The following is a 22,002-nucleotide window of genomic DNA, read 5'->3' as shown; positions in this document are numbered from 1 at the left end:
CCTGTTACAATGAATGGAGTTGGTGGATCAGACAGACACTGAGTTTTCCATTTCTCAGGAGCCAAAAAATAAATATGTCTAGGTGAGTGAGGGGAGACTCTTCCCAGGTGCTTAACTGCCTTTCAGAAATGGACTCATTCAGGTCATGGCAGGTTATCACTTACCTCTTTAAAGATTTGGGTAGTTGAGACAAGCCTCCCCTCTTCAGCTTACTTATACTGTTTTCCAGCTATTCTATCAATTTTCATCTAAAGAATGGAGATGGAGAAAAGACACTTTCCTCTCCCTATCACTTCACTTTGTATTTATTTTTTGCTATTTCTCATTTTCAGGAATGACTTTTTTGATGAGACTTCAGGCTTCCATCTGACTTCTATGAGACGAGCACTAGCTTGTCTTTCATGACTTTTTCCCAAATTATTAGCATACTAATTTAGAGAATTATCCCTGTCTTCATTAGAGTTTGAATTGTTTTAATGAATCATAAAATTTAGTACTGTTTTTTTAATTCTTAAAACTTGTGGTACAGTCTTTTACTCATTCAGTTAAAAGACTTTTTCTCTAGTCTTATGTATAGTGTAAAACATGGAAGTAAAACTCCACCAGAATAACGTTTATGAACGCATGCAATGTCTAACATCTATCTAATCTGTGTCACTGTATATATCATAATATTTATTATGTCATAACATATATTCTTTCTTCTTTCATCTTCCATGCTGTCATGCTCTTGCAATAGAATGAAAGCACAAGTGGAAATTATGTAAGCTCACACCAGAAAAATAGAGTGCTCTTATTTTTGTATTGTACAGTAAGTTTCCTTGTAAAAGAAGTAAGATGACAGCACATAATGTAGCTTGATTCAGTGATTTGCCTTCATAGGTATTACTTGAATGTTTTAATGATATACTTTTCTACCATGGAATAGTGTTGCTCAAATACTGATTGGTTTAAAAACAGCATTGTTTTAGTAGATAAAAAGGAGATGAAGCAACTTTCATGGAAGAACTTTTTCTGGATTGTGTAATTTATGCATGCATGCTTCTTTGATTAAAAACCTTGCTAAGATGAACTACCAGCTCTCCCTTATAATAAAACTCCAAGGCAATTTACACTTAATCATACTGAGTAAATTCGGTGAATTGCTCAAGATTGCAAAATAGAAAACTTAATTTATCATTTGTTATCTTTTCCAGATTTATATCAAGCTATGTGAATTATTACCAAAGTGTTAAACTAGTTAAGTACTTTGTCAGCAGTTTAAATATGAAGTATTACTAAAGCATTAAAGACAACACTTTATCAATGGTTTAAAGATATACATTATAAGTACTGTGTACTATTTATTTAAAGTACGAATGCTGATTTATTAAAGGATTTTCTACTCTTTCCACTTTCCCTGTTAATGTTAGCTAACAAGAAGATAGACTTTTAAATTACCTTTAGCTTTGTACCTTCGTTTGGGAAAGAGCAAAAAATAAGGCATGGGGAAAATATTTTTCTTTGTGAAGTCAATATTGAAGGATATTTTTGCGTGTGTATTTAGTAAAACACTTCACTTCCTTGGAGCAGTTAAATAAGACATACTTTAGCAGTTTGCATTGTTACTATTTGTTAAAACAAGTAGTGTGGTTCCCTTCATGCCATAAATCTAATGCTAATTGAGGGAACCTGAAAGGTGTTTAACATTTCTTTTAGCTTGCTATTTTTTTCTTATTGTTCTTGAGAGATTATTGAATAGATTTTTTAAATGCCACTTGTTCTCTTAACCTGAATTTTGTTTCTTTTAATAAATATGTACTTATTTAAATTAAAAATAAAGTACAGTCATGTGCCACATAACATTTTGATCAACAGTGGACTGCATGTATGACAGTGGTCTCTTAAGATTATAATGGAGCATGTGTAGAAACCTGATACGTAGCACTTAATATTGGCATAACAGATCAGTTAGGGGAAATGACTGATGTGTAGTAATGATGCTGGGACATTGTGTTTTTTCATATGAAAATATATATATAAATTTAAAAATAAACATCATCTGGGCTTGTGTAAGTACACTCGGTGATCGCACAACAATGAAATCGCCTAACTACACATCTCTTAGAACATATCCCCATCATTAAGCAATACATGACTGTATATTGAAAGAGTATTTTATTTTGAAACTGCTCATTATTTTATAGATAACCTTAGGAGATTCTAAGAACATGCTAACGTGTAGTTAAGTCATTTTAGAGAGCTTGCATTGTAGCAAGTAGATGATATTTTGGAAGTATTGCTACTGTAAGTGTATCTGAGCCTACAATTCAGTGATTTAATAGAATTGTGTGTGTGTGTGTAGCCAAGGCTGCTGCTCTCTTGGACTCAGTCACGTTCCTCTGTAAAATTGTTTAGGTTTTTGCAGTACTTTTATTTGAGAAAGGAGAGTCTTTTTCTAACTTGCACAAAGATTCTGCAAAAGCAAGAGGTGGCCTTGTAAAGATCTTGATAGTGGGTCTGCAATAATGTTTCTCAAAGTGTTACCTAGAGTCTTTTGCAGTCTGTTAGGTCATCTTTTGGAAAATTGACATTTTCATAGAAAAAATGTGAAACAATTTTCAGTATTTTAAAATTTAGATTAAATCTAAATTTTTACAAAAATCTCAATAGTTTTCTGTAGTCATTACATTCTTCAATATTATGTAAGTGCTACAGGGACTGAGCTTTGTCAGTTCATCTTGGCTAACATTAGACTATTTAAATTAAACATTAAGTTAAACTAACATTAACATGAAATTAAACTATTTAGTATTATTTATGCCTAGTTAAATTCACAGTTTTTTTCTTGTATTGGTCTTATATTCACAGTTTACGAAAGTAGATCAATTTGGAGCATTTAAAGTGAGAGGCGTAATACAGAATTACTGCAGCTTAAAATCTGAATTGGATTTTGTCAGACTAGTGATCTCTTTGCCCTTGTGTTTATCACGAAATTTTAAGAAACTTCAAACCTTCAAAATAGTTGTGTTTTATGCAAAGTACATTGTGTGTTTTTTTTATTGGCAAACCAATCATTTGTTTCACTGTGAAATTGCTTAATTATGTCACATTTGTGGGGAAAAGGGGGATCAAAACTATACAGGCATTATTCACAGTTCTACTTACAGCATAAACAGGTTCAAGTGACACTATTGGGAATATGCTTATGAATCCATCTCAAAGTTAATAGCCAGTATAGTGTTTGGGGAAACACTATAAGCTATTACCAAAAAATCCTCTGTGAGAGGGTGTTAGTTGGATGTCACATAACATAAATGATGTACTGTGTGGAAGAACAGTTGTTGTATTGTGTATTGTGGGATTTGTTTTTAGATGAAACCGTTAATGTACGTAGTAGGAATTAACTTTTACATAGGTGAAGTACAAATAGAGAAGTGATAGTGATTTTTTTCTCTTTATCACTAAAATCTTATATTGCTAAAGAATGAATTGTCCCTCCCAGAAAACACTACATTATCCTAATTTCTTTACTTTTTAATCTTGCTATTCAACAGAAAAATATCCTATTGCATTCTTCTTTTCCAAGTGTGTCTTAAATAACGGTAGCCCCCTGCTCTTCCATTTTAACTTTAGAGTCAGCATGTCATTTGCCATTAACAAAAACCAAAACAAAACAAAAACTAAAGAAAACCAAACTAAGAGGATATCTACAGAAATTTCATTGACTGTATTAATGCCAGTTACTCCACAAACTGGCCTATTATTATTTTTCCCTCATTTCCAAACCATGGTACAGACAGGCAGATTTTCTTCATGATTCCCTATGCTAGCAGGTGGATTTTTTTTCCCTAGCTTCCGTTTTTTAAGGTCACTGATTTCTGCTGATAGCTCACTTTCAGCTTCTACCTTGCAATAGACCAAGATGTAGTTTCTTTTCTCAGACTTGGTATATAGTTTCCAAAACTATAGATTTCTAGTGAGAGCCCTTTCAGATGTGTTTTAGCTTTTGAATTTGCCTCCCACCTTTGTTCACCTCCTGGATTATTTGTTTTTATCCTGGGATTAACTTATGATTGGAGAAATGATTTTTTAGAAGTGTTACCATGTGGTTGTAATTTATCAAACAATTAGTATTTTCGGAGGAAGAGTTTAGATTATATAAGTGTTTTATACTATGGAAAATATAATTCCTTTTAAATTTTTATTCTTTTTTTCTTATTGATTCTCTTTAACTTTAAATAATATATTTGTCTTTCATTTCTTATTCGTCAACTTTATTCAGTGTTGTTGTTTACTTTCTTCTCTAGTCTTCTGTCAGGTATACCTTTACTTATCTTTTGTCATAATTATGAGCATTTATATTCTCTTCTGTAACCATACATATTTCTTCCATTCTTTGGCTATCTCTATGCTACATTTTAGTTTTCTTCATATTTGGATCAGATATTCCTGTATAGCCTTTTATATTTTGTGGGATTTTTAATGCCTTTTCTTTTTTGTTGCTATTGTTATTAATAATAAAACTGCGCCTTCACTATGCCCTTAAGTTTATATAAATATGTAGTTGTGTATGGGATTATTTATTGTTTTAATTTAAATTTTTATTTTAAATTGGCAAACATACATATTGTGGGGGACAATGTGATGTTTAGATATGTGTATACATTGTGGAATGATTATATAAAGCTAATTAACATATCCATTACATCACATACTTATTTTTTATAGTGAGAACATTTAAAATCTATTAGCAATTTTGAAATATACAATACATCATTATTAAGTATGGTCACCATACTGTGCAAATCTTGAAAATTTATTCCTCCTGTTGAACTGAAAGTTTGTATATCCTTTGGTGAGCTTCTTCCCCCCACCCCCTGCTTTTTTTGAGACAGAGTTGCTCTGTCACCCAGGCTAGAGTGCAGTGGCATGATCTCAGCTTACTACAACCTCTGCCTCCTGGGTTCAAGTGATTCTTGTGCCTCAGCCTCCTGAATAGCTGGGATTACAGGCACGCACCACCACACCTGGTTAATTTTTTATATTTTTAGTAGAGATGAGATTTCGCCATGTTGGCCAGGCTAGTCTCAAACTCCTGGCCTCTAGTGATCCATCCACCTTGGCCTCCTAAAGTGCTGGGATTACAGGCATGAGCCACCGTGCCTGGCCAGCATCTCCCCATTTCTCACCACTGCCACCCGCTAGGCATTGATAATCACTTTCTACTTCTGTAAGTTTGACTTTTTTAGATTCCATGTATAAATGAAATTATGTGGAAAAAAGAAGGAAGCTCCGTCACTTGAAACAACATGAAGGAATCTGGAGAACATTATGCTAAGTGATCACTCTTTTTTTTTTTTGAGACGGAATCTCTCTGTCGCCCAGGCTGGAGTGCTGGAATGCAGTGGCTCCATCTCAGCTCACTGCAAGCTCTGCCTCCCGGGTTCACGCCACTCTCCTGCCTCAGCCTCCCAAGTAGCTGGGAGTACAGGCGCCCGCCACCATGCCTGGCTAAATTTTTGTATTTTTTAGTAGAGATGGGGTTTCACTGTGTTAGCCAGGATGGTCTCGATCTCCTGACCTCGTGATCTGCCCACCTCGACCTAAGTGGTGGGATTACAGGCATGAGCCCCCGCGACCGGTCGATTACTCTTTTTCTTTAATGGACCTCTCCTTTCTTATCAGCTCCCTTTCTTCTGCTCCAATCTAGAGTAGTTGTTTGCTAGGCCTGCTCTCTATCTATCTATCTGGGAGATCCATTACTATTGTCCGTACTTTGCTTTTTTCTGTTTTATGGTTTTTCCCATTGTATTGCTGGAGAATTACCTAAGAAAGATGCTGTGGAGGTAAAATATCTGATTGGCCAAAATCTGGAAATGTTCTTCATCTGTCTTTATGCTTGATTGATAGTTTTTTCAGGTTTTATAAAGTTGAAGTATCAAAATTATTCCTTAGACTTTTGAAGCCATTGATTTGTTGTCTTTTTAGTAACCCCAGTCATGTTGATAGAAAAGTCTGATGTTAATCTGCTTCTCAGTCTCGCATTGGTAACTTGTTTTATTCTCTACAGAAGTTTTCAGAATTTTAAAAAATATTTGGTGTTCCCTAATTTCACAATTATGTGACTTGGTGTGATCATTTATCCTGTTTGCCTTCAATGGGCCCTTTTAATTGGAAGACTGCATCTTCATTTCTAGTAAATGTTCTTCCTCTATTCTTGAACAATTTACTTTTGGGGCTTCTCTTGGTCAGATATTGTACTAAGGTTGATTTTATGGAATAAGATTGTTAGCTGTTCTTTGGTTCTGACTTTTTTGCCTGGGGTACAGAATTTAACAGAAACAAAGTCTATGTAGAGTAGAACAGTCAGTAGAATATTTTTGTATGGCTTTTCTTTTGCTCCTGTATTTTTTACAGAATATGTATTTGCTGTGGAATGTTCCACAAAAGTGCACAAGTGCTGCAGTTGAGAACAAGGGTCCATTCTTGCCATATGAATTTCCTTTAATATGTATGTTCCAGAAAAATTTACAGAAACAGTCTGTATACTTCAGTAATGGTACATATGTTCAGTGCCCCTGAGTTTTGAACCAAATTGCGTAAGTGAGGATATAACCTCATTGTGGGGAAGCAGGTGCACCATATCCAGATATCCATAAAGAGGATCTCTTTCTCAGAAGGCAGAGTTCAGAAGGCCCAATTCTTTGAGTTTGCTGTCTCACTCATTTTTTTCCCTCTATTTTCTGTCCTTTTGTCATTCTTTTTCCTTTTGCTTTAAGGTCTAGGAGATATCAGTTTTTTGACACCTAAGCATAATAGGAAAAACAATCATTATCTTTTACTATATGAGTCCAAACCTTTTAAAGTTTTTGAATGTTTAAGTCATTTTTCAAATATTATACAGCAGTGCGAATAAAGAGGTAATAAAGTCATTAAAGATTATAAAAAGGACATAAACATAGCAAAGTCATTTTTATTTCATAATCCCATATTTTCCTAGTTTTAAAGATATACAAACAAATGGTTCTAGCTTATTACTGCTTTTGGTTTTTCTTCTTGCACTTGCATCATCAAAATACTTTTGAAAACTTTGTCGACTCAAAAATTTTTTTGGAGAGAGCAGCTGTTTTTGCTCCATAATTACAAAACAGTTTCTATTTTAGATTTCTGAACATCAATTCAAATGATTAAAGATTGATCTTTCATTTTGATATCACCTATTCTTTCCACTACCTTTATTTATACATTTGCCTACTGCATATCCACTTCCATGCCATTTTATGTAAATTTTGGTATGTAAATATCATGTAAGATGAAAGAATGCCATCACAAGTCATTTTAGCAAAATGGAATGGTCCTCAGTCATGTCCCAGAATAACGTATGGTGAAATCATTTTTGTTGAATGACTTACTGGATAAGAATACCATATTTCCTCTCTGTTTTTAGAAATATTTTGTATTTTCTCCCTATTTTTAGAAACATATTTTCATGCATCAATTTTTGAGCTTGAGAAACTTTATATAGGATATCATCTGGAGATAAATAGCCTGAGATTTCACTTATGTGATCAATTTTATCATCATTAGCTAAAGTGCTGCTGTTTTGCATTTAGCTTCTGATTCATGTAATAATGGTGAAATGACTTCCTCCATCAATGTTCTCACTGACCATGGGCACAAATTTTAAAATTCTGAATTTTTAACCATGTTTAAATAAAGCTAAAGAAGAAACTCAAAAGATGGTGTCTCCAGACTTCTTTTATGTCTTGCAGTACAAAAACTGAAGAATGATATAATAGTGATTATTTATTTCATTCTTGTATCATCCTTTAGACAATTGCCTCATTTCACATTTTAAAAATTAGTCTTTTTAAGTGTACATAGAAATAATTAATGCATAGTGATGAAATAATTACTCAGATAATGAATATCTATATTTCAAGATATAGGAAAAAAGATCCCATAATGTATCTCAGATATATAAAAGGGTACAATAGAGCCATATGGTAATTGCAAGTAAGAATGTGTTCTCTATTTTGAAAAATAAATAAAATTTATCTTTGGTCTTTGGAAGACCACTAGCAAAGAAAAAATGTCATGAAGTATCAGTCCTTACTAATAGTAAGAAATATTGACAAAGGAAACTTAAAACCTAAAACTGGAGCCAATGGGTCCTCAAGGGATGAGAATATAATATATTTTTACTCTTTCTGGAAGTGCTTATTAAAGGTTTTTCATTTTTAGGGTTTTTTTTGTTGTTGTTGTTCCAAGTTATTTCACCCTTCTCACAAATTCAGATTTCTCTTTTTCTACCCTCCTTTCTTTCTCATCTCCCTTTCCCTTCCCATTCCTCTCTCCCTTTCCTCCCTTCTTTCTCCCCTTTACTCTCTCTCTCCTTTTTTTCCTCCCCCTCACTCCCTTCTCTCCTTTGTCTTCCTAACCTCATTTTCTTTCTGTCTTCCTTTTTTTTTTTTTTTGAGGCAGATCTCATGCTATCATCCAGACTGGAGTGCAGTGGCATGATCTCGGCTCACTGCAACCTCCACTTCCCAGGCTCAAGCGATTCTCCTGCCTCGGCCTCCCAAGTAGCTGGGATTACAGGAGAGCACCACTACCACCCAGCTAATTTTTGTCATTTTTAGTAGAGGTGGGGTTTCACCACGTTGGCCAGGCTGGTCTTGAACTGCTGACCTCAAATGATCCACCCACTCGGCCTCCCAAAGTGCTAGGATTACAGTGTCTTCCATTTTTATTCTAATGTCTGGTAATTTTCTGCTGTCTTTTTATATTTAAGAATGTAGGTATAGTTTATTTTAGGTTTTATATACCTTTCTCCTTTGCTTTGTATGTAAGTAGTTTGTTTCTCTAATACACCCTCCCCTTGAGTGGGAAACTTGATAGTGACTAATAGTACTTGTTAGGGCATATTGATTGAAATTTTCAGCCTAGGGTGGGTGGGATGAGAACTTCCAACTAGGCTGTAGGTTCCCTAATGTGATGGTGAGGAGGAATTTATTCTAGTTGTTAACACCAACATGAGAAGTCTTACCACTTCCCAGTTAATGAGTGCAGCCCCCTTGGAAAAGAGCCTTTGTTCCTAGAATTTTTCAAAATGGAAAGGTTGTTAAATACAAAGATGCTGCCTGAAGTCATTTTCAGGGAAGCGGAGAATAAGGATGGGTAGTCATTGAAACACTTGTTCTGTGTGTAAACTTCTAATTGATCCCCTGATTTCAGCCCTACTTTTTACTCTCACCCTTAATCCCAGTGGCTCCCATCTTCACTGTAGCCACCTTGTAGTATCTTCTGGATTTTGGCCTCCTCTGTTTATTTTATCCCTTAACCACTTACTTTCCATTTTCCTGAAATATGTTGATATTTTCTTCCACTCTCCTTTCCTTCACTGTTTTGGGGTTTGTTCCTTTCAATCTCTATACCTTCATTACTAGGGGACTAGGAAGGACAGAAAGTCAATGCATTTTCTGAATCATGTATATAGGCAGCATCAAATTGTATCAAACATTCGATGGAGAACTAACACCAATTCTTCTCAGCCTCTTCCAAAAATGGAAGAGAAGGGAATGTTTCCAAACTCATTTCACGAGGCCAGCATCACTCTGATACTGAAGACAGACAAAGACACAATAAAAACTAACAAGCAAAAAAACTACAGGCCAATACAGATGCAAAAATCCTCAACAGAATACTAGCAAACCAAATTCAACAGCACATTAAAGAGACTATTCACCATGATCAAGTAGGATTTATTCCAGGTATTCAAGGGTGGTTCCACATATGCAAATCAAAATGTTTATTAGCAGAATGGAGCACAAAAATTATATGATCATTTTAATAAATGCAGAAAAAGTTGAAAGCTTTTTCTCTAAGATCTGTATCAAGACAGATGCCCACTCTATTCAATGTAGTACTATGAACCTACTAGAAGAAAACATAGGGGAAGAGCTCCATGACATTGATCTCACCAAAGATTCTTTGGAAAGGACCTCAAAAGCTCAGGCAGTGAAAGCAAGAATAGACAAATGGGATTGTATCAAACTTAAAAACCTTCTGCACAGCCAACATTAACAGAGTAAAGAATGAGAGAAAATATTTGCAAACTGTGTATCTGATAATGGGTTAATATCTAAAGTATATGAGGAACTCAACTAGATGGTTAGAAAACAACCCAATTTAAACATGGGCAAAGGACCTGAATAGACATTTCTTTAAAAATGACATACAAATGGCAGACAGGTATGCGAAAAGATGTTCAACATCACTAATCATTAAAACCACAACAAGATATCACTTCACACCTATTAGGACAGCTGTTATCAAAAAGAAGACTAGTATCGAGAGGGTGTGAAGAAAAGATAACATTTGCACGTTGTAGGTGGCAATGTAAATTAGCACAGGTATTGTGGAAAACATATAAATGTTCTTCCAAAAATTAGAACTACCATAGGATCCCATAATCTCACTACTGGGTACAGTACTTTTCCTTTGTCCAAAGGGGATATGCTCCAAGACCCCCAGCAGCTGCCCAAAACCATGGATGGTACTGAACCCTGTATATACTGTTTTTTCCTAAATATACATATCTGTGATAAAGTTTAAGCACTTATCACTTTGCCTTAGCACTTTGGGGCAATTATTAAGTAAAATAAGGGTCACATGATCACAAGCACTGCGATACCTCGACAGTTGATATGATAGCCGAAACAGCTACTAAGTGACAAACAGGCAGGGAGCGTGGACAGTGTGGATACCCTGCATGAAGAGACGATTCACATTGTTTATTTCTGTAATTTTCCATTAAATATTTATAGATCACAGTTGACTGCAGGAAACTGAAACTGTGGAAAGAGACACTTCAGATAGGGAGTACTACTATGTATATCAAAAGTAAATAATCAGTATGTTGAAGAGATATCTGCACTCCCATGTTCATTGCAGGCTTATTCACAATAGGCATAGAATAAACCTAAGCATCCATTAATGGATGAATAAAGAAAATGTGGTCTGTATACACAGTGGAATACTATTTAGACATACAAAGGAAATTCTGTCATTTACAACAACATGGATGAACCTGGAGGACATTCTTAAGTAAAATAAGCCAGGCACGGAATCTTAAAAAATTGATCTCATAGAAGTAGAGAGTAGAATGGTTGTTGCCAGGGGTCTGTGTGGCTATGGGAAGGTTTTGGGGAGATGTTGGTCAAAGGATACAATATTTCAGTTAGGAAGAATAAGTTCAGGGGTTCTATTGTATAACATAGTGACTGTAGTGAAAAATATGTTGCATTCTTGAAAAATGCTAAGAAAATGGATGTTAAGTGTTCTCGCTGCAAAAATAACTGTGAGGTAATGTGTGTATTTTCATTAGCTAGATTTGGTGATTTCACAATGTATGTGTACTTCAGAACCATGTATAGCACACCATAAATACATACAATCTTTTATATGTTAATTACAAAAAAAAAAAAAAAATTTAAAGGCAGGATCTATTACAGTTTTTACTACCACCAGTGTTTGAAGTTACCGTTTTATAGCAACCCAAATATTAAATTTTTCTACCAGTTTAAATTTTATAAAATACCTCTCTTTTGTTATAATGTATAATTTTTTATACGTGACTAGCAAGAATTACCATTTTCTCTTTTGAGTTTTTGTTATGACATAGTTTTCTATGTATTGTTTATTCATTTGTACGACATATTTACTGTATCATCCTGATTTTTGTAACAGTTTTCATAAATTCTTTATGCAGTATGGATGCAACTCTTCATATCTGCTGTAAATATCTTAGCCTTTGTTTTCATTCTAAATTTAGTTATGTTTATTTTATAAATTGCATTTTTCTTATTTGACTACATTTATGTTTCATGATTTGTAAACCTTGAAGCAATAGAAAAGGTTATTTTCTCTCCAGACAATTTACACTGAATGAGATTTTTATTTTTGTTTTACTAAACTTTCTAAAATTAGTATTTATAGAACACTTGTGCAAAATAATTTTGCAGTGTGTATTGAAAGCCAAGAAAATGTCTCTGTTTTAATCCTCTTAGAAGACTTAATTAAAAGGAAGAATAAGGTTTGGTGTTTTGAAGTAAGCATATTCTTATTTTATCAAATGCTTTAAAATATTGAAAGTCAGGTAAAATATTTTTGTGTTTTCCAGATTATTGCTCAGTTGTAACAATTGTGGACCAGACAAATGTAAAACTAACTTGCCTGCTCTTTAGTGGAAACTATGAAGCCCTTCCAATAATTTATAAAAATGGAGATATTGTTCGCTTTCACAGGCTGAAGGTATAATTCATATTGTCTAGAACTTATATTTATTTGAAGAGAACTCTGTATTGTTCACTGAAACTAGTTAGCACTAATTATATAGTTGCTTTGTTAGAACATGACAGCAAGCTTTTCAGGAGATAAGAAGTAATGTAAATATTATCAGACTTCAAATAATTTACAATAAGAAACATCTTCATTTGAACAAACCACTGCTTTCATTCCCCAGAAATGTATTACATGCCATGATTAAAACTGGTTCCATTCTGTCTTCTGTTTCTAAATACAGACTAATGCTATAGAAGTTTTATCTGTAGATTTTGATAAAGAACATTTATTTTTTAATGTTTTAAAAAAGAGCTTTAGGTCAACAAGAAAAAATGTATACAAAGATTAGGTGATTATATTATTCTTTCCCATTTCTTGTGTTAATTCAAGTTCAATGAAAACATTGAGATACTAAGTATAAAATCAAATTAAGTTGGTTTTCATTTATAAGAAATAAGATATAAACAGGAACTTTAAAAATTATGCCTGTAGTTAAATAACTAAATGTAAGAAAGCCTTTAATATAAGGGTAGAGTTATTAAATAGCACAATTTAAAAAATTTAGAACTTATAAATACAAAGGATTATTATTTTCTCAAAATTATTATCTTTATTGCTATAATATTTATTTAATTGAGCTTTTTTGTTCAATGCACTTTTGGAATTTTTCTTTGGAAACTACTACATGATGCTTTGGACAGCTTTTAAATATTTTGTATATATTCAGTCCCTTAGATTTTAAATATTTCTGTTTCTTCATCTTTTCCTCTGTTACATGGGTTTCCATGTAACCTCTTCATCATCTTGGTTGTCTTTTTCTTCTAATGCTTGAGTTTAATTCTGTCCTTCATGGTCAGTCTGCTGCTCATAAACGAGGACAGTGTTCAGCTGTGTTCTACTCTTAGGCACTTTTTATGACCTATTAATGCTGTTTCCTTGAGAATAGGAGGATAATAGAGAATGTTTGTGTAAAGATAAAAAGAAATAGAAATATTATCATAGCCAGGCGTGGTGGCTCACACCTGTAATCCCAGCACTTTGGGAGGTTGATGCTGGCTGATCACCTGAGGTCAGGAGTTCAAGACCAGCCTGACCAACATGGAGAAACCCTGTCCCTACTAAAAATACAAAATCAGCCGGGCGTGGTGGTATTGCTTGTAATCCCAGCTATTCAGGAGGCTGAGGCAGGAGAATCGCTTGAACCTGGAGGGCGGAGGTTGTGGTGAGCCAAGATTGTGCTACTGCACTCCAGTCTGGGCAACAAGAGAAAACTCTGACTCAAAAAAATATATATAAATAAAAAGAAATATTATCATCATAGAAATGTCATACATATTTAAACGTCAAAAAATTGCTTACTTTTCACAGTATTGTTTCCTGTATACTGTATTCAAACAATACACTCTTCATAAACATATTTAGTTGTTGTTATTGTTTATGGAAGTTACTATTTAATAGCAAATAGATAAACATCTCATCATTCACAATATAACCATACTCATATAGCTAACACTCTAGAAACTTCCTTCATAACTCCCTCCAGTAAGGTCATTATTCTGTCTCCTGCTACAGGAGTAAAGAGTCTCATGACCTCTAACAGCATATACTTACCCCTTCAACAACACAGGTTTGAACTACATGGGTACACTTATATGCAGACTTTTTTAAATAAGTATTTTGGAAAATTTTTTGGAGATTTTCAACAATTTGTATACGTAAACACTAACAGACCATACATGGCTCCATTCACAGTCTAGAGAAATGTGAATGAATGTAAAGATGCGGTATTATCTCTGTATAAAATTAACTGTAACACAGCAGGGTATTCCAACAGACCTGCAGCTGAGGGTCCTGTCTGTTAGAAGGAAAACTAACAAACAGAAAAGACATCCACACCAAAAACCCATCTGTACATCACCATCATCAAAGACCAAAAGTAGATAAAACCACAAAGATGGGGAAAAAACAGAACAGAAATACTGGAAACTCTAAAATGCAGAGCGCCTCTCCTCCTCCAAAGGAACGCAGTTCCTCACCAGCAACGGAACAAAGCTGGATGGAGAATGACTTTGATGAGCTGAGAGAAGAAGGCTTCAGAAGATCAAATTACTCTCAGCTACGGGAGGACATTCAAACCAAAGGCAAAGAAGTTGAAAACTTTGAAAAAATTTAGAAGAATGTATAAGTAGAATAACCAATACAGAGAAGGGCTTAAAGGAGCTGATGGAGCTGAAAACCAAGGCTTGAGAACTACGTGAAGAATGCAGAAGCCTCAGGAGCCGATGCGATCAACTGGAAGAAAGGGTATCAGCGATGGAAGATGAAATGAATGAAATGAAGCGAGAAGGGAAGTTTAGAGAAAAAAGAATAAAAAGAAATGAGCAAAGCCTCCAAGAAATATGGGACTATGTGAAAAGACCAAATCTACGTCTGATCGGTGTACCTGAAAGTGATGGGGAGAATGGAACCAAGTTGGAAAACACTCTGCAGGATATTATCCAGGAGAACTTCCCCAATCTAGCAAGGCAGGCCAACGTTCAGATTCAGGAAATACAGAGAACGCCACAAAGATACTCCTCGAGAAGAGCAACTCCAAGACACATAATTGTCAGATTCACCAAAGTTGAAATGAAGGAAAAAATGTTAAGGGCAGCCAGAGAGAAAGGTCGGGTTACCCTCAAAGGGAAGCCCATCAGACTAACAGCGGATCTCTCGGCAGAAACCCTACAAGCCAGAAGAGAGTGGGGGCCAATATTCAACATTCTTAAAGAAAAGAATTTGCAACCCAGAATTTCATATCCAGCCAAACTAAGCTTCATAAGTGAAGGAGAAATAAAATACTTCACAGACAAGCAAATGCTGAGAGATTTTGTCACCACCAGGCCTGCCCTAAAAGAGCTCCTGAAGGAAGCGCTAAACATGGAAAGGAACAACCGGTGCCTGCTGCTGCAAAATCATGCCAAAATGTAAAGACCATCGAGACTAGGAAGAAACTGCATCAACTAACGAGCAAAATCACCAGCTAACATCATAATGACAGGATCAAATTCACACATAACAATATTAACTTTAAATGTAAATGGACTAAATGCTCCAATTAAAAGACACAGACTGGCAAATTGGATAAAGAGTCAAGACCCATCAGTGTGCTGTATTCAGGAAACCCATCTCACGGGCAGAGACACACATAGGCTCAAAATAAAAGGATGGAGGAAGATCTACCAAGCAAATGGAAAACAATAAAAGGCAGGGGTTGCAATCCTAGTCTCTGGTGAAACAGACTTTAAACCAACAAAGATCAAAAGAGACAAAGAAGGCCATTACATAATGGTAAAGGGATCAATTCAACAAGAAGAGCTAACTATCCTAAATATATATGCACCCAATACAGGAGCACCCAGATTCATAAAGCAAGTCCTGAGTGACCTACAAAGAGACTTAGACTCCCACACATTAATAATGGGAGACTTTAACACCCCACTGTCAACATTAGATCAACGAGACAGAAAGTCAACAAGGATACCCAGGAATTGAACTCAGCTCTGCACCAAGCGGACCTAATAGACATCTACAGAACTCTCCACCCCAAATCAACAGAATATACATTTTTTTCAGCATCACACCACACCTATTCCAAAATTGACCACATACTTGGAAGTGAAGCTCTCCTCAGCAAATGTGAAAGAACAGAGATTATAACAAACTATCTCTCAGACCACAGTGCAATCAAACTAGAACTCAGGATTAAGAATCTCACTCAAAACCGCTCAACTACATGGAAACTGAACAACCTGCTCCTGAATGACTACTGGATACATAACGAAATGAAGGCAGAAATCAAGATGTTCTTTGAAACCAACAAGAACAAAGACACAACATACCAGAATCTCTGGGACGCACTCAAAGCAGTGTGTAGAGGGAAATTTATAGCACTAAATGCCCACAAGAGAAAGCAGGAAAGATCCAAAATTGACACCCTAACATCACAATTAAAAGAACTAGAAAAGCAAGAGCAAACACATTCAAAAGCTAGCAGAAGGCAAGAAATAACTAAAATCAGAGCAGAACTGAAGGAAATAGAGACACAAAAAACCCTTCAAAAAATTAATGAATCCAGGAGCTGGTTTTTTGAAAGGATCAACAAAATTGATAGACTGCTAGCAAGACTAATAAAGAAAAAAGAGAGAAGAATCAAATAGACACAATAAAAAATGATAAAGGGGATATCACCACCGATCCCACAGAAATACAAACTACCATCAGAGAATGCTACAAACACCTCTACGCAAATAAACTAGAAAATCTAGTAGAAATGGAAAAATTCCTCGACACATACACTCTCCCAAGACTAAACCAGGAAGAAGTTGAATCTCTGAATAGACCAATAACAGGAGCTGAAATTGTGGCAATAATCAATAGTTTACCAACCAAAAAGAGTCCAGGACCAGATGGATTCACAGCCGAATTCTACCAGAGGTACAAGGAGGAACTGGTACCATTCCTTCTGAAACTATTCCAATCAATAGAAAAAGAGGGAAACCTCCCTCACTCATTTTATGAGGCCAGCATCATTCTGATACCAAAGCCGGGCAGAGACACAACCAAAAAAGAGAATTTTAGACCAATATCCTTGATGAACATTGATGCAAAAATCCTCAATAAAATACTGGCAAAACAAATCCAGCAGCACATCAAAAACCTTATCCACCATGATCAAGTGGGCTTCATCCCCGGGATGCAAGGCTGGTTCAATATACGCAAATCAAAAAATGTAATCCAGCATATAAACAGAGCCAAAGACAAAAACCACATGATTATCTCAATAGATGCAGAAAAAGCCTTTGACAAAATTCAACAACCCTTCATGCTAAAAACTCTCAATAAATTGGGTATTGATGGGACATATTTCAAAATAATAAGAGCTATCTATGACAAACCCACAGCCAATATCATACTGAATGGGCAAAAACTGGAAGCATTCCCTTTGAAAACTGGCACAAGACAGGGATGCCCTCTCTCACCACTCCTATTCAACATAGTGTTGGAAGTTCTGGCCAGGGCAATTAGGCAGGAGAAGGAAATAAAGGGTATTCAATTAGGAAAAGAGGAAGTCAGATTGTCCCTGTTTGCAGACGACATGATTGTATATCTAGAAAACCCCATTGTCTCAGCCCAAAATCTCCTTAAGCTGATAAGCAACTTCAGCAAAGTCTCAGGATACAAAATCAATGTGCAAAAATCACAAGCATTCATATACACCAACAACAGACAAACAGAGAGCCAAATCATGAGTGAACTCCCATTCACAACTGCTTCAAAGAGAATAAAATACCTAGGAATCCAACTTACAAGGGATGTGAAGGACCTCTTCAAGGAGAACTACAACCCACTGCTCAAGGAAATAAAAGGGGATACAAACAAATGGAAGAACATTCCGTGCTCATGGGTAGGAAGAATCAATATTGTGAAAATGGCCATACTGCCCAAGGTAATTTACAGATTCAATGCTATCCCCATCAAGCTACCAATGACTTTCTTCACAGAATTGGAAAAAACTACTTTAAAGTTCATATGGAACCAAAAAAGAGCCCACATCGCCAAGTCAATCCTAAGCCAAAAGAACAAAGCTGGAGGCATCACACTACCTGACTTCAAACTATACTACAAGGCTACAGTAACCAAAACAGCATGGTACTGGTACTAAAACAGAGATATAGATCAGTGGAACAGAACAGAGCCCTCAGAAATAACGCCTCCTATCTACAACTATCTGATCTTTGACAAACCTGACAAAAACAAGCAATGGGGAAAGGATTCCCTATTTAATAAATGGTGCTGGGAAAACTGGCTAGCCATGTGTAGAAAGCAGAAACTGGATCCCTTCCTTATACCTTATACAAAAATCAATTCAAGATGGATTAAAGACTTAAACGTTAGACCTAAAACCATAAAAACCCTAGAAGAAAACCTGGGCATTACCATTCAGGACATAGGCATGGGTAAGGACTTCATGTCCAAAACACCAAAAGCAATGGCAACAAAAGACAAAATTGACAAATGGGATCTAATTAAACTAAAGAGCTTCTGCACAGCAAAAGAAACTACCATCAGAGTGAACAGGCAGCCTACAAAATGGGGGAAAATTTTCACAACCTACTCATCTGACAAAGGGCTAATATCCAGAATCTACAATGAACTCAAACAAATTTACAAGAAAAAAACAAACAACCCCATCAAAAAGTGGGCGAAGGGCATGAACAGACACTTCTCAAAAGAAGACATTTATGCAGCCAAAAAACACATGAAAAAATGCTCATCATCACTGGCCATCAGAGAAATGCAAATCAAAACCACAATGAGATACCATGTCACACCAGTTAGAATGGCAATCATTAAAAAGTCAGGAAACAGCAGGTGCTGGAGAGGATGTGGAGAAACAGGAACACTTTTACACTGTTGGTGGGACTGTAAACTAGTTCAACCATTATGGAAGTCAGTGTGGCGATTCCTCAGGGATCTAGAACTAGAAATACCATTTGACCCAGCCATCCCATTCCTGGGTATATACCCAAAGGACTATAAATCTTGCTTCTATAAAGACACATGCACACGTATGTTTATTGCGGCATTATTCACAATAGCAAAGACTTGGAATCAACCCAAATGTCCAACAATGATAGACTGGATTAAGAAAATGTGGCATATATACACCATGGAATACTATGCAGCCATAAAAAATGATGAGTTCATGTCCTTTGTAGGGACATGGATGAAATTGGAAATCATCATTCTCAGTAAACTATCGCAAGAACAAAAAACCAAACACTGCATATTCTCACTCATAGGTGGGAATTGAACAATGAGATCACGTGGACACAGGAAGGGGAATATCACACTCTGGGGACTGTGGTGGGGTGGGGGGAGCGGGGAGGGATAGCATTGGGAGATATACCTAATGCTAGATGACGAATTAGTCGGTGCAGCGCACCAGCATGGCACATGTATATATATGTAACTAACCTGCACAATATGCACACATACCCTAAAACTTAAAGTATGATAAAATAAATAAATAAATAAATAAAATAAAAAAATAAAATAAAATTAAGTGTACTACTATAATAATTCAGCCTCCTCTTTTGTAATATATTCGTTTATGACTATAAATTTTTTAAGTACTGCCCTAGTTGTATCCAGCAGTTTTTAATTTGTCATAACTTCATTACCATTCAGTTCAATATATAATTGAATTTTTACACTGATCATAGATTTCATATCTGATCTGTAAGTTTATAAATAATTCTTAAATAATCCATAAGTCAGAGAGGAAATCAATATGAAAATTCAAAAAAATTGAATTATCATTGAATATATATTGAATTATTATTGAATTATATTGAACATATATTTATATATTGAATTATATTTGAATTATATTCAAATAATCCAAATAATATATATATTGAATTATATTCAATCCAATTCCTTAGGATTATTACTTTTTTATATTTATTTAAATCATTGAATAGTTACCTTTTTTTCCTATTGTTTATTGTGGTGGTCAGAAAACATACTCTGAAATGTTTAGTATTTTGAAATTTGTGGATGCTTACTTTATATTCTAACATATGGTCAATATAATTTTTTATTTCTTATCTATTTTATCAACTATTGAAAACTGTTTTAAAGGCTACTATGATAGAGGATTTGCCTGTTTCCTTTAGCTCTATCGATTTTGCTTAATAATTTTAAGGCAATGTTAATGGGATTTAAGCCTTCTTTTTTAATTTTATGTTTTATATATTGTGAGGCTGCTGTATAGATTTAGTGTTACCATATTTTTCTATAAAGTTGTTTCTCTGTTTTCATGAAATGTTCATATTTACAGCTAGTAGTGCTTCCTTACACCTTTATGTTGACAGTTCCACTAGCTTTGAATCGCCCTGTTGTCTTTGGTTGAGCAAGGTCATTCTAAATACAGACATGTTTTAGATACCAGAATTTATTTTTTCTTGTTTTTCTTATTGCAATTTGAAGATCATAGTTCATAGCAAAAATATACATTAAAACAAGAGTCAAGATCTACTCTTCTTTTTTCCAGCAAATATTTATTTATTTATTTATTTATTTATTTATTTATTTATTTATTGTATAGGCATCTGTTTTAATGCAAAGAAGCAGACAGTGTGAAAGTAAGCATATAAATCAAAGTAATTTCAAGTAGTGATAGCTACTATAAAGAAAATAAAGTGACCGGGCGTGGTGGCTCACGCCTGTAATCCCAGCACTTTGGGAGGTCTAGGCGGGAAGATTGCAAGGTTAGGAGTTCGAGACCAGCCTGGCCAGTATGGTGAAACGCCGTCTCTCCTAAAAATACAAATATTAGCCAGGTGTGGTGGTGGGTGCTTGTAGTCACAGCTTACTCAAGAGGCTGAAGCAGGAGAATTGCTTGAACCCGGGAGGCAGAGGTTGCAGTGAGCCGAGATCGCACCACTGCACTCCAGCCTGGGCGACAGAGCGAGACTCCATCTCAAAAAAATAATAATAATAATAAATAAATAAATAAAAATAATAAAGCAAAATCAGGAAAGGCCTTTCTAATGAGGAGACATAAGAATTGAGACCCAAATGATGATAATGAGAAGTCCTGCTGAGATTTGAGGGAAAATGTTTTCCACCAGATGACACTGTAGGTGCCAAGGCCCTGTGATAGGCATGAGCATGGTATTGGAGAAACAGAAATAAGACCAGCATGAGCAGCCATGGGGGAGGTGTTACAAGATGAAATTGTGGTAGTTAAGTTATTTAGATTTTACTCTAGATATAATGAGAAGTCATTAGAGGGTTTTAAATGTGAACATGAAATTATTGGTTCAAATTTTGAAAAAATCTCTCTTACTAACATGTGGATAACAGATGGGTTGTTGAAGAACAAGCATGAAGGCAAAGATATTCTTTAGAAGGCTATTTCAGTTTTACAGACATGAAATGAGGATGCCTTAGACTACAGTGGTGGTGGAAATAGAAGTAGACTAATTAAGGTATATTTTGAATCTCAAGCAAAAAGGACCTGCTCATAAATGATATGTGAAAGCTACCAACACACCTGAGCTGGAAGATTGTTCTGGTTTACTATGTTAATCAGCAGAGGCAAGCTTTAGTCAACAGTATACACTAGTGAGCATGGAATTGGTGATAAAAATGATGATCACAGAACCAAGAATCAATCAGACATTGGAGTATAAAAGAGAAGCAGCATATACATCAAGTAGAACCCATTTAAAAGTTAGGTAATCGATCAGTTGTAGGCAAGTATAGTTAGAATCTGCAGAGCGAACTTCTGTGTTACGAAAAATTAACTGGTACTAGACTAGCCCTACTGCCACGAAGACCCATAAAACGTTATGAGGCAACTGTTTTTTAGGCATCGGACAATGGGTAGCTATGATCAGAGAGTGAAGAGAAACTTATAAAGTGAGCCCCATGATGACCACATCTCTGCCTATAGACATTTTCTCAACCACTGCACAGTAAGCTGAAGTTCAAGCTGTGGTCCTGCCATAGCTAAAGTCAAAGTTCAAGGCAGCTGAAAGCTGGAATTTTCACAACAAGAAACCAGAGAGGAAGGAGTTATACAGAAGGGGATGTCTAAAAGTCCACCAGGGTTGGGGTGGG

The 22,002-nt window shown here is 35.4% G+C and overlaps 1 protein-coding gene across 9 annotated transcripts in view; it reads left to right on the top strand.

Annotated features, from left to right (window-relative positions):
- The window catches only part of POT1 (protection of telomeres 1), a 118,287-nt gene that overhangs the window by 46,915 nt on the left and 49,370 nt on the right, over window positions 1–22,002 (top strand). For 6 of the 9 annotated variants that reach the window (XR_010158982.1, XR_010158983.1, XR_010158984.1 and 3 more), the window contains one exon: window positions 12,167–12,297. The exons of the other annotated variants lie outside the window; for them this stretch is intronic. Coding sequence is in view for 3 of the 6 variants with exons in the window: in XM_009454138.5 (XP_009452413.1) it covers window positions 12,167–12,297 (131 nt within the window). In the remaining 3 variants the exon portion in view is untranslated. The remainder of the gene's footprint in view (window positions 1–12,166; window positions 12,298–22,002) is intronic. 9 annotated transcript variants of the gene reach the window in all.

Source organism: Pan troglodytes, chromosome 6 (assembly GCF_028858775.2).
Source record: "Pan troglodytes isolate AG18354 chromosome 6, NHGRI_mPanTro3-v2.0_pri, whole genome shotgun sequence".
Taxonomy (NCBI): Eukaryota; Metazoa; Chordata; class Mammalia; order Primates; family Hominidae; genus Pan; species Pan troglodytes.
The sequence above is the reverse complement of the archived record's forward strand: the minus strand, read 5'-3'. Positions and strand labels throughout refer to the sequence as shown.